The sequence below is a fragment of the Cupressus sempervirens genome, chromosome 3, assembly GCF_028749045.1.
Source record: "Cupressus sempervirens isolate cs-2001-9-10 chromosome 3, ASM2874904v1, whole genome shotgun sequence".
Lineage (NCBI taxonomy): Eukaryota > Viridiplantae > Streptophyta > Pinopsida > Cupressales > Cupressaceae > Cupressus > Cupressus sempervirens.
The window spans coordinates 770,525,898-770,539,746 of record NC_143120.1 but is presented as its reverse complement, the minus strand read 5'-3'; the positions used below and the strand labels follow the sequence as shown (position 1 = coordinate 770,539,746).

General features: G+C 39.5%; 1 protein-coding gene across 1 annotated transcript; it reads left to right on the top strand.

Moving 5' to 3' along the window:
* Positions 1-3,303: 3,303 nt before the first annotated feature.
* LOC149569071 (uncharacterized) lies at positions 3,304-3,681 on the top strand. Its single transcript, XM_089816828.1, has one exon. The coding sequence runs from the start codon at positions 3,304-3,306 to the stop codon at positions 3,679-3,681; it is 378 nt and encodes a 125-aa protein (XP_089672954.1).
* Positions 3,682-13,849: the final 10,168 nt, after the last annotated feature.

Here is a 13,849-nt window from a genome sequence, read left to right as displayed (position 1 = left end):
ACGAACTATCTCCCTTTATTATTTAGTCCATCTTGCATGATCAGCACCTCGAGTTGGATTTGGTATGATCAACACCTCTACCACGATAATGACCTCTACCGCAATAACGACCTCCACCACGATATTGTTCTCTACCAAAAACCTCGACATTATCTATGACCTTTCCCGTGGTCATTCATGGCTCGGGTCGAAGTTGATTTCGCGGACTTCTGGTGTGTTAGCTTTCTTCTATTTGCCTGGAGTGTTATAGTGGGTTTCGTTGCTGGTGTTTTACGAGGTGTGTCCACGACCTGGCTTTCGTGTGTTACGAGATGTGTTCGCCGCTTGGTCTTCGTCTGCGACGTGTGGGTGCTCCGCCTAATTTTCGTCCACAATGTGAGGGTGCTTGCCATGTGTGCCCTTTCTCCTGTGTATGCCATTCTTGTCGTGTATACCCTTTCTCCTAGTTTTCGTTCTCCTCTTCTCTCTTCCGTTTTCAGGTCTCTTTGCAGGGGGTTTGCAGTATGTTTTAGAGTGTTTCTGTCGGGTTTGGGTGGGTGTTGGTTTCGGTGTTCCTCTTCTGCATATTTCCGCATACTGGGCTGTGGTTTTCTACTCTTTCTAAATATGGCAGACAGTGGTGATTCATGTTCAACCCAAGGCCAGCAACTCCTCACTTATTAGAGGTTATGTGACAGGATTTCTGCCAGGTTTGGGTGGGTGTTGGTTTCGGTGTTCCTTTTGTGCATATTTTCGCATACTGGGCTGTGATTTTCTACTCTTTCTAGATATGGCAGACAGTGGTGATTCAGTTCAACCCCTAGCCAGCAACTCCTCACTTATTGGAGGTTATGTGATAGGATTTCCAAGCTGGAAATAGACAATTTGTAGGTGAGAGTAGGCTACCTCCTTAACTAATACCATCTCTAAACTTAATAAGAGTGCCACAACCTCCAATTTGGCTCGGTTCCAAAGTTTCTCAGACACTCTCACCACTAAGATAGCAGGCCTGCAAACCAATATCTGCTCCATTATTGCACAACTAGAGGGACTTGATGCCATCAAAGAACAAGAATCCGTTATGGCAGCTAAACACTCCTCTCTTGTATCTGAAACCGAAATGAAAGTCAAGTCATGGGCCTCTCTTTGTAGTAGCACAGATTCTACACCTCTGGCTAGTATTGACAAAATGGTACAAGGTAAGATTGAGGATGACTAGAGGGTGAGACGGGTTCGTGAGCTCAGCTTGTGGGTCCGTGGACTCCCTTCTACTCACGATCCTCTCGCAGCTAGACGTCTTTCCTCTGTGATCAACTTGGTTTTACTGATATCACGTTGGAAAAGTGTTGGATTGGACACGATGACATCCTATTTATTAGATTTTTTTCACATGCAAATAGGCTTCGGGCTCTCTGTGCTAAGAGGAAGTTATTTTCTCTCCCTTCCAAGATTTTCTTAGATGAAGTTCTCACGAAGGCTCAGGTTATAGAGCTGAAACATGCTCGCGGTATTGTTGCAGAGGTGAGGCGGGCAAGTAAATGGGCAGTTATCAAGAATCTAAAAGTAGTTATTAGAGATCCCCCCTCAATGGTTGGGTAGAGAGATAGGCCCCCAAGGCTGAATGACGGTCCCACCAGCAGTCGGACAAGAGGAAGACCCCCACTTGCTCCCTTCTTGTTAACTATTGGAACAGTAATGGATCTTTATGGTCATTACCTTGTCTTCTATGTGATGTTGTGGGATCTGCAGATATTCTTGTCATTACCGAGTCTCATGAGAGTCCCGTGCATCCTCTTCCGGGTGTTACCGGTTATTAGTGGTTATCTATATGTAGAGGAGGTTCATGCTTCTGGTGGGGTACGGGGCTTAGGTGGTGTAGCTTGTTTGATTAAGGAGGATATTTTCAGCAGCACTTATATTGTACACTCAAATACATTTGCCAGATTTATGTGGGTCCGCATTGACCGTAAGTGTCACCGTCAAAGAGATCTTTATTTGGTTGCTTGTTATTTTCCACCGGCTTCCTCTCACTATGCTATTCATGGTACCGATGACGAAGACCCTTTTATCAACCTTTGCGAAACTATTTCTCAGTTTGCTACTCTAGGGGACATTATTATTCTTGAGGATTTCAATGCGAGAACTAGAGTACTCCAGACTCCACTTTATGATCACAGTTCGGATTCCATATGCTCTACTGAGATTGATCCAACTTCTTTAGGGCTTCAGTGATATTTTGAGGATGCTCTTGCGCCATTATCTGTGTATGGTAGACATCTGTTGTGGCTTTGTGAGTCTTTTGGCTTTGTGCTCTTGAACGGCCTTTCCTACTTCCCTGGATGTGAGTTCTTTACTTGTTGGCCTCATTGTGGTGGTGCTAGTGTCGTTGATTATGTTCTTTCCTATCCCTCCATCTCTTGCATTTGCAGTTTCACCATCTTGCGCCTTCCTCTAGTGGACCATGTTCTCCTCAGTATTCACTTTCGCCTCTCCCCTCTTCTTTCGCCCCCTCTCATGTCGCCTCATCTTTCATCTGTCACTGCTCACTTGCCCATTCGCTTCCATTTTCTCGACAGTGATTGTGAGTTTTTTTCCGCTCATCTTTCAAGACTCCTCAACCCTTTGTGCTTCTCAGACTTGTGCGAGGCTACCTCTATGTTTGACTTGCTTGTGTCGGCTATCCTTAAGTCTGCTACCCTTTCCATTGCTCATCGTCCTCCTTTGCCCCTTCGCAGCAAACGTCGTAAGACTTGCCCCATGAACCAATGGTTCGATTCAGACTACAAATCTTTCCATCATTTTATGCATTCTTCTTTTGAGGCTCCCTCCATTGACTTTGCCCACATCTGCACGTCTTACCTCTACTTTCTTCGGAGTAAGAAGCATACCTTTGTCGCTTCTAAGTGAAAATCTCTTTGCTCCACACTGATCCTCAATCCCCAGCTCTTTTGGCGCACTCTTTTCCCCCATAGTTCCCCTCCATCCTCCACCCTCGACTTTCGCTCTCTTACCTTGCACACCATGGCTCTTTATGACATTCCTAGGCAGCCTTCTATCCACCCCTCTTCGCCTCCTTTCACCCAGCTTTTCACCCCTTCCCACATTTATGAGGCCATTAGATCCATGAAGTATGGTAGAGTTGCTGATGAGGAGGGTTTTCAGGCTGAGCTTTTCAAGTTCAGTGCTTCGCTTTTGGGCCCCTATCTCTCTGTTCTTTTCAATAGAGTGATTCACACTAGGTTTCCGACCTCCTAGTCCAGGCATCTGATTTATCCTATTCATAAGACCGGCCCTGTCTCTAATCCGAGGAACTACAGAACCATCATGATTGGGTACACGTTTGCCAAACTGTACACGACAACCCTTAATGCTATGCTATCTGCGGAGCCTGACAGGAAAGGTTGTAGGGCTAGAGGGCAAGCTGGTTTCCGGGAAAATTATCAGACTATGGATCACATCTTCACCCTATGGACTATTATTGAGAAGGCCAGACACAGATCGGAGAAGGTTTACTATTGCTTTGTTGATTTCCGCAAAGCTTTTGATTCTGTTCCTAGGGTGGCTCTATTTGAGAGACTTAGGGAGGTCGATATTTCTGAGATATTGTGTACCGCAATTATGAGACCATATGAGACTGTGGTTGATAGATTCAGGACTCCTGAGGGCTTCTCGGATCCGATCCATAGCACCATTGGGGCTTAGCAGGGATGTCCTCTCTCCCCTACTTTGTTCGGGTTATATATTGATGAGCTTGAGGACTTCATCAGGTTCTGATCTCCATCCTTCTTTTTGCGGATGATGTGGTTCTCCTTGCTTCCTCTCCAGACAGGTTACAGAGACTTCTTGATGGCTTGGCTTCCTTTTGTGATCAACGACAGCTTGTTGTTAACTTGTGTAAGACTCAGGTCATGATCTTTAATTGTTTAAAGACTTCTCATCTTCACTTCGTTTTTCAAGTTCAGGAGATTGAGATCACTTCATCGTACACTTATTTGGGGGTTATGTTTTTCGGTCCACATTTCAGTATGAGACTAGTTATTTAGTCCAAAGTTAATAAGGGTATGGGTTCTCTTGCTTTGCTTGAGAAACAATGTTTCAGACATCACTTCCAGGATATCTTGTCCAAGTTATCTCTCTTGGACTCTCTTGTGTGGCCGACTACTTTTTATGGGTCTGTGGTTTGGGGCCCTTCTCTTCTTAGCTTTGATTGGGCCTCAATAGAGCGGGTTCAGACTCTGTTCTTAAGGCACATCATCAGATGTCACAGGTTCACTCCTCATAGTGTCATTTTTGCTAAGTTTGGTGCTCATCCTTTCAGTCTTGCGGCCATTTTTTATTTGATTTGGTTCCTCCATCACCTTCATGGTTTTGTGGATAATGTTGGTGATCGTGATCGATACTCCTATTTAGCTTATTGTTCGTCTATTTCTACTATGAGTGCTGAGTCTGGTTCTCGTACACGTTGTTGGTATGCACAGGACTCTTCTTTGCTGGGTTCGATTGGGATTGACATTGATCGTCTCCCCCCTTTCTAGTTCTCATTGGATGCCTCGGCTCATCTTCTCCCCTCTCAGTAGGAGTTAAAAGAGCATGTTCGACTTGACATCTATAGATGATATATTGCCACTACCTCGGTTAACTCTTCTGGCAGGTTACGCCCGCGGATTTCCTTTTACGCGGAACACTTTTTGGAGATTTTTGATGGGATTATTGTCCATCCTAGCTACCTTACCCGACGGTGGTCACACGCACTGTGCATCTCCTTAGGTTCTTTCAAAGTTGGTTCTCACCGTCTTCGGGCTTAGACTAATCATCATATTGATAGTGGGGAGCGGATCTGTAAGCTCTGTACTTTAGGGGAGGTGGAGACTGAGACTCACTTCCTTTTTCAATGCCCTATATATTATGAGATCAAAGGGAGATTTTTCTGTCTATTCCGGGAGTGCTTCTCTCTCTATGACTATTCAACTACTATGATCGGCAATGTCTTGCACTTTATCTTCGTGAGGCCACTATGCTTCGTGATAGCATGATCCAGTCACTGCTTCCACACTGGCACTCGTCTACTCAGCTCATTACTGCCTTCTTCACACCATTATCTCCTTTGCGTGTGTGGAAAGGCCTTCTAGCTCCACTAGATCTATTGGGCTTTACAAACGTGTTAGATCCTGTTCCGATTATTTGCACCAATGGCACTCCTCTGCAAGTAGCTAGAGACAGTACAATGCCTCTACACATCGGCAAGCGTATCATTTAGTGACTAATTTCTTTTCGCCTAAGAAAGACTCCTAGTCTCTCTTGGCATTCTCTCTATCTCTTTATTTGTTGTTATTTTGGTTTTGTCATTTATTTTCAGACACCTTTGTGTGTTCCTGCTGGTGTCAAGCTCACTATTGTAATCTTTCAATCCCTTAGACCTCTTTTTGGTCTTTTGTTGGACATTAAAATCATTATCTTATCTTATCTTAACTAGGTCATTTTACAAATCAATGTAAAGATCTGAACTGTTCAAAGTCGGTTGTTTGCAAAGACCGCTCTACCTTTTCCTCACAATGCTCTTTGGTGACCCAAATGGGTGGATGTTCTTCATTTACCCCCCCTTCGGATCCATTTTATGATCTTGATGTCAATCACCAAATGGGGATGTTTCATTGAATAATTTTGGTGATGTGGCAGCGTCAACAAGGTGCCCTAACTTGAATAGTCAGCCCTCACCTGCATATGATATGCAGTTGGCTTGTAAAAGTCAATGTTCCTTTTTTCCTTCTCTATCAGCTCTTTTGTTTGTATGCTAAAGGTATATTTGCCTATTATTATTTTGATACTCAAGGGTGTTAATTTTTCTAATACTGTGTTTCAACCAGCCTCTTCCTCCCCATCTTCGTCTATTCCTAAGGTATTGAACTCACTAATAAAGGATTCCATTGTTAAAAATTAATGTTTTTTGATAACCCTCTTCAATTCCGTAGGATGACTCCTCAGCATACAAATCTTATGGCTGTTGAGATGTCCCCGGTTGTTGCCTCTTTCTTCCAGAATGATTTTTGTCCTGATATGCAGTGTGTGGTTGATCTATTTCCCCCTCCTCCCTCAACTTGAAACCCATCTGATTCTTTTGTTCACTTTATGATTGATATTGATTGCCTTCCTGTTAAGTTTGATCTGCAGACTTCAGTTAACATCAGGAATGTCTCTTATCTCTCCCATGATAATGTTGATTGTCCCCCTTCTCTTCCTCTTGATGATGCAATTTGCTAATCCTTTGATATTGGTATGGACCCTACCAGTCATTCTGCGCCTCCAAGTATTGTGGATCTAATGGATTCCCTGATCAAGAAACTTGACAAGGCTGCTATTATTCAAACTTCTTTATCCCCTAAAATCAAAATATATTCTACTAAAACTAGAGGCAAAAAGTCTAAAGCAGCTAAGGCTTTAGAAGAAATTGTGGCTAGTGTCCAGTCAACGTTGGATGCTAACTTTTCTACTTCAAAAAGATGTTCGACAAGGAGAACTAAGGGTGGGTTCTCCTTGTCCACAATAAAGATCCTCTCATGGAATGTCAAAGTCATTAATGCATGTGACAAGAGATCTAGAATCAAGCATAGGCTTGATTCTTCCCAAATATGATGTTGTCCTCCTTCAAGAAACAAAATTATCTGCTGAAACTTTTTCTCTCTCAGTGGATAGATGGACCTCCTAGCAGAATTCCTTTGTTGCTTCTAATGGAACCTCTGGTGGCCTCGCTGTCCTATGGAATGCTAAGAAAGTGTCGCTCTTCCTGCTACAATCTAGCCCCAATTGGCAGTTAATTAGTGTTAAGCACTTTTCTTTAACCTTTTTTCTGATTAATCTGTATGGACCCACTTCTTCACCAGCTAACTTTCAACTTTGGCAAGCATTAACAAACCTTATCCAGCAATTCCCTAATTCTAAATTCCTCTTGGCTGGAGACTTCAATGCTACGTTGGGCTCAAATGATAAGAAAGGGGGTATTTCTCCTCCTATTCGGGTAGTCTCTGATTTTAATAATTTCATCCTTGATAATGATTTATTTGACATTCTTCCTTCAAATGGATCTTACACCTGGACCAATCATAGGTCTGGTTTCTTGCAAATTGTTGCTAGGCTCGACAGATTTCTTTGTTCTCAAAATTGGAAGTTGGAAAATTTCTCCCTATCTTTGGATATTTTGCCATTCTTTGATTCTGATCATTTTCCTATCCTTCTAACACTTGATGCACCCAACCCTTCAAATCTTGCTCCTTGTAGATCTTTCTTTAAATTTGAATCTGTTTGGTTTAGACATCCTCTTTTTCATTCTCTTCTTAAGCAATGGTGGTTATCTGCCCCCAGTGAGAATGGAACCAAAATGTTCCAATTCTTCAAAAAAATTCAATATATTAAAAATTTGATTAAAGCTTGGAATGTTAATGTTTTCAAAAATATTTTTGAGCAAAAATCTCAGTTAGAGAAGGATTTGATTGAAGTTAATCATCACATCATAACTTCCGGATTAGATTCTCAATCTTATGAGGCTCAGAAGCAGTTGCAGGCTGAATGGGCTGAAATTTGTGGCAGAGAAGAAGAATACTGGCACCAAAAATCTTGGGAGTTTTGATTGCAACTTGGTGATCAGAATACTAAGTTCTTCCATGCTTCTATCAAACACGAGACTGCTATTAAAACATTTTTTTCTATTAAAGATGACAATGGGAACACTTTTATTAGGATGCAAGGTGTGAAATTTTTTTTCTGATTTATTATCTCCCCCTCCATCCCTCTAACCTGATGATACCTCTATTGATTTACTCCTAGATGCTATTCCTCCTTCTGTTAGTGCACAAGATAATTTTATTCTCATGGCCTCTTTTACTTTGGCTGAGGTCAGAAATGTTGTCTTTTCTTTAGCCCCCGATAAAGCTCCTGGCCCAGATGGCTTCACTAGACTCTTTTTCCAAAAAGCTTGGGATTTGATCTATTTTGACCTCTTGGCTGTTCTGGAAGAATCTAGAAAGAATTCAGCTATGCTAAAGTCTTTTAATTCTACAAATATTGTTCTTATTCCTAAGAAAGATGATCCCCAAACTTTTGCTGATTTTCGGCCAATATCCCTCTGTAATACTATTTACAAGATTGTCACTAAAGCTATCTACCTTCGGTTACAACATATTATTCCTAGAATTGTCTCTCCTTAACAAGGGAGCTTTGTTCCTAGTAGGGACACTACTGATGGGGCTATTCTTGCTCATGAAATCCCTCATTCCATTCAAAACCATTCTATCCCCTCTTTTATTGTTAAGTTGGATATGATGAAGACTTATGATAGATTAAACTGGTCCTTTTTATTAAAGGTATTAACAAAATTTGGCTTCTCCAAGAAATGGTGTAAATGGATTATGGCCTATGTCTCTAGTGCCCATTTCTCTGTTTTGATTAATGGTTCTACTGTGGGCTATTTCTCTACAACTCAAGGGGTTAGGCAAGGTGACTCATTATCCCCTTTTCTTTTTATCATTATGGCTGAAGCCTTAAGTTGGGCTATTAATGCTTCTCATTTGGCTGGTTTATGGTTAGGTGTTACCATTCCAGATACATTTGTTATGGTCACGCACTCTTTATTTGTTGATGATACACTTCTCTTTGGTATAGCATCTCTTCTTGAGGCCAAACAGATCCGTAAAGTTCTCAATATTTATTGCTTGGCATCAGGCCAAAAATTTAATCCACAAAAATCTATATCTTTAATACTGACCCTAATCTTGCTAATAAGATTATCGAGATTCTTGGTTTCTCTCTTGATGTTCTCCCATCTACTTATTTGGGAGTCCCCTTTTTCATTGGATCAAACAAGGCTGCTTATTAGCAATCGGTTGTAAATCGGATCAAATCCAGGATGTTGGCTTTTAAGGCTAGATGGCTATCCCTTTCCGGTAGAATTTTGTTAATCAAAACTATATTATCGACCATACCTAATTATTACTTTTCAATCTTGCAAGCTCCAAAATCTATCCTTAGTCAAATTGATAAGTTAATCCAGGATTTTCTTTGGACTGCCAACATGATGGGTGAAAAGAAACTTTCTCTTATATCTTTATCAAAAATGTCTTCCTCCCCTTCTACTAGTGGTGTTGGTCTTCACAATTTGTTTGCTCATGATTTGGCTTTTGGTGGTAAACTTGTTTGGAAACTTTTTTCTCACCCTAACACTAAATGGTGTCGGTTGATGCAAGAAAAATATCTTGATAATCATGACTCGGCTAGAATCTTGACAGTTCTGGATCCTCCAAAAGGTTCGGCCATTTGGAATTTTATTGTTAAATCCTGTCATATTATTACCGCTATTTCTTGGGAAGTCTACAATGGTGAATCGGTCAGTTTTTGGCTGGATTCATGGAATGGTTTGCCTCCACTTAACACCATTCAACCCTTCCTTGATATTTGGGAAGTGGCACAATTACATTGGGGGTCAAAGCTTGTTAATTATGTCTCTGCGGTTTCTATACATTTTGGACTTGTCCTTTGGCTTGGCTTCTTCCTCCTTCTCATTGACCCCCGGTCTACTTCTTTTGCTAACCTCTTTCTTTCTAAACAACCTATCTTCTTTTCTCGATCTTCTGATCGACTTTTTTGGTGTCCATCTCCAGATGGTGAGTATTATGTTAAGTTGGGATATGAATTGATTAATGCATCTCAAAATGTTAAAGTTAAACAAAGGGCATTTTATTTCTGTTGGCATAAGTCTATCCTTCCCAAGGCAGGGTGTTTTACCTAGCTTGTTTTAAGAAATCATGTCCTCACTAGTGAAAGGTTGTCTAGACTCAACATTGCTAATGATTTTCCATGTGTATTATGCATTCAGGCCCTTGAATCGGTTGATCACATTTTTCTTGATTTGCCTTTGCCCGTGATTGTTGGTTCTTTCTCTTGGGAAAGCTTGACTTCTCGATGCGCTATTTGGAATCTCTTTCAAGCTTTGCCTATTTTGTATCCCAAATCAATGTTTTCATGTATTTGGATTTGTTCTCCATCTTTGGTTTTATGGGCTATTTGGTGGGAAAGAAATAAACGAATATTTTGAAATTCACCTTCTTCTCTACAGACTGTGCTTAATAAACTTCATCACTCCATTGTTGAAGTTACAAATGCTTGTACATGTAATTTTATGGGGGAGCGGAGATTCTCCTCTTGGGATAATATTATTTATAAAAATTGGATGGGATTGAAGTTCCCTTCTCTCCCCTTTCCCCTTTGCCCTAAGGATAGACTTCAATCTCGGGCCTCTGTTAAATGGTACCCTCCTCAAGCTAGTTTTACCAAACTGAATTTTGATGGTTCCTTTAAGGGTAATCCGGGTAAGTCTGGGATCGGTTTTGCTCTTCATGATCATCATGGTACTATTATCTATTTTGAAGCTTTCCCTATTGCCCCTGATACTAACAATCTTGCTGAAGTTTATGCTATGTTACAGGGTCTTTCTACTGGTAAGAGACTATGTGTTCATCATATTCATGTGGAAGGGGATTCTTTTGTAATTATTAATCCATGCATTCAGAGAACTTCTTTTGCAAGACATATTCACACTGTGTTAGCGCAAATATGGTCCCTTCTTGACTCTTTTGCTGATGTTCTTCTTACCCACACACTCCGTAAAGGTAACTCTTTAGCAAACTTGCCTGCTAATTATGGGGCAGATGATTGTCATATTGTTTATCCGTCCACTGATGTGACTCCAGCCTCCCATTCGTTGATTTTCAACTTGATTCAATCCGAGTCTATTTAAATTCTGACACCTCCTTTGTGGCTGCTCATTATTCTAACTTATTTATTCCATCTTATGTCATCTTAGTACTAGCTGATGATTCTGAATTGATGTCAATGTTTGCTTTGCTCTTATCATATCTGTCCTTCCTTTTTTGCACATGTCAGCATTTACTTCTGATGTTTGTTTCATGAGTATGCAAGTGTTTTGACAGTTTGGCTTGTTCCCACACAATTGTATGTCAATGAATCTTTGTCCTTTGCTTGATATGTTGTACTTCATGATAAATATTCTGTAATCATGTTTATGAATGGGATATGATTGCTTCCTCCCTCCCTCCTATATATTGTACTTCAAACAGTTTCTTTGGCTTATCCTTCACTTTGCTCCTGCTGCTTATTTGTCATGGCTTTCAGTCGCTATGTGATTCTTGGTTTGCTTTCGCACTCCCTTAATTGTTCTTCAAGCTTGGGGGCTAGTGTTGGTTCTCTCATGCCTCTTTCTCCTTTGTGTCATTCTGCACATCTTCCCTTTGATGCAACTTCCCCATCCTCTCCCATTGTATCCTCTTTGTCCTGTTGATCCCATCCATGAACATGTTGTTATGTTATGGAATTCGTTGTTCTTTTCCCTTTCCTCTCAATGCAGTTTTGGGGGTGGTGACTCATGTGTTTTAATATTGTTTTCTATGATGTTCTTTTTTGGTTTGACTAACTTGCAGGTTCTTTGTCGGCTCTTTTCACTTTATATCATTGTTGCCCTTTGTGGCCTGTTGCTTATTGATATACTATATTTGTTCTACTTGTTGCTCCTACTCGTGTTGGTTGGCTGCAATTTTTGGTTTTGGCTATGGAGGGGCCAAAATCCACCTACATAACCAATTTGTTTATATTTTTTAATAAATTAAAATTCATATAACAGTTATACATAATTTTTAAATTAATTAATAAAAGTGCATTTTGACCCCTACATAGACAACGCCGCAATTTTTGGGATGTCTACATGCAGCTTTCCGTTCTCTTCATGATGGTTTTTCTATGTGGATTAGCACTTGCATAGTTGTACCGAATCTATGTATTTCCAATGTAATTGGGGTATGGGTGTTCTTATTTTTGTATTGTATAAGGATATCTTTGCGTCTCTTATAAGGCTCATATTATACTAGCAGTTTGTTCTCTGTCATTTTGTAAATTGGTTCCTTGGCTTCTCTTTGGCCAGGAATTTTGGGTAGTTTTAGGTTTGGATCGAATAAACTTTATTCTTTTTTGTAATGGTTTATGAACAGAGTTTTCTTTCCTAGTTCTTTCTAGGAAACCTTTGAGCCAAATGATTATTAATATAAATACAAAGTTTTGCCAAATATATATATATATATATATAAACTAATGAAATAATAAAAAAAATTATTTATTCATAATACATTTACTTTATTATTATTATGAAATGTCGATTTTTGGATCTGTTGCAAATGTAATAGCACTGCCATTTAAATTTGGTATGTGTTTTCTAAATGCAACAAACACTTACATTTATATTGAGTATAAGCCGTGAATAAACATGTCCCTTCATGGGACATGTTTATTCGTTAATCAGATAATTCATATAATAATATATTTAATCATTTATATATATATATATACACATCTATATATGTATATGTTTATCTGACAAAAGCTAACAAACATCAACACTCCCTCTTAGCTAGGGAGGATAAACACAAGTATTACCTCAAAGTAATATCAAGTTAGCAAGATTAAGGATATCTTTGATTAGAAGATACCCATCATTTTGATATTAAGAGTATTGGTCTCTCAGAATACCAACATATGATATTCACCAAATAAAGTTTTTGATATCACATCTAATATCAAGAGTATTGGTCTCTCGGAATATCAATGTTATTCACCAAGTACTCAAAATAAGGTTTGATATCACATATGATATCAAGAGTACCGGCCATCCAGAATAGCAATGATACTCACCAAATAGTCTGAGTAATGGCCTTCTAGAATCTTGAGATGCAAGACATTCACCATATACTCAATTTGTTTGATCTCATAATACAAGTTATTGTAAGATTGTCACCTCACAGTAACTTCTGCTAATACAAGTGACATCATTTGGAAGTCGTCACTTCTATATGATGTACACAAGGGGTAGGCCCATTAAAATCACATTGTCACGAGGTATATTCATGAATCACAGTCCTCTTGATTGTTACAATTAATTGATCACTAGAGAATCCATCTCAACATGGTTTACTCCCTCTGAATCAATAAGACCGTGATCATCGAAGGTTGATTGAATCACATCCTCTGTCTACTCCCTCTCTTTCAAAATTGCCTCTAATGAAATATCAGGCTCCCTCTAAATCTCAATCTTCTAATCTTCTGTACTTTGAAGAAGTGTCAGACTCCCTCTGAATCTGATATCAATCCTTCTTTTCCTACAAGAACATTCTTGGAAAAGATCAAGGCACATATCATTTACGAATAAAAATTAAGTTCAAAAATAAATGAAGTTAGTTTTCAAGATAATAATAACAAGGACTTATGTCTCTCCTTATCTTGAGTTCCAGTGCCAAATTAATGTGTCTTTCTAAAAGGTATTGCCAATAATTGTTGTAAAGGTCACATGATGTGAGTTGAATACACATCGCTGCTCAGATTGAATGTCGATGCCAAAGCATTAATAAAGTCAAGAATTCACGAGCCTTAGACATTACCCAATCAAATGGCATGCTACTTCTAATTGATTTTTCTTCGGTGGGATTCTTGCATTACAATATGCTCTTGAATTCCATTTGGTTTTACTCACGAAGATTTCATACATTTGACCAACAAAGAAAAATCATAACATAAGCAATCAAGGATATGATTGAGATTGGGATCCTATATGACTCTACTGGTTACTAGTTTGTTCATTGTCTCCATTCATTATCTCCATTACATAGTTAAGAAACTCTTGATATATTAGACAAGGATTCCTTACATTTGCAGTTGGATCTTATACCGTGTTGATTTTTGGATCTGCTGCAAATGTAATAGCAATGCCGTTTAATTTTGATATGTGTTTTCTAAATGCAACAAACACTTACATTTATATTTA

Excerpts from the sequence above, each read along its gene's own strand:
- LOC149569071 (XM_089816828.1), top strand. The coding sequence starts at position 3,304 with ATGATTGGGTACACGTTTGCCAAACTGTACACGACAACCCTTAATGCT.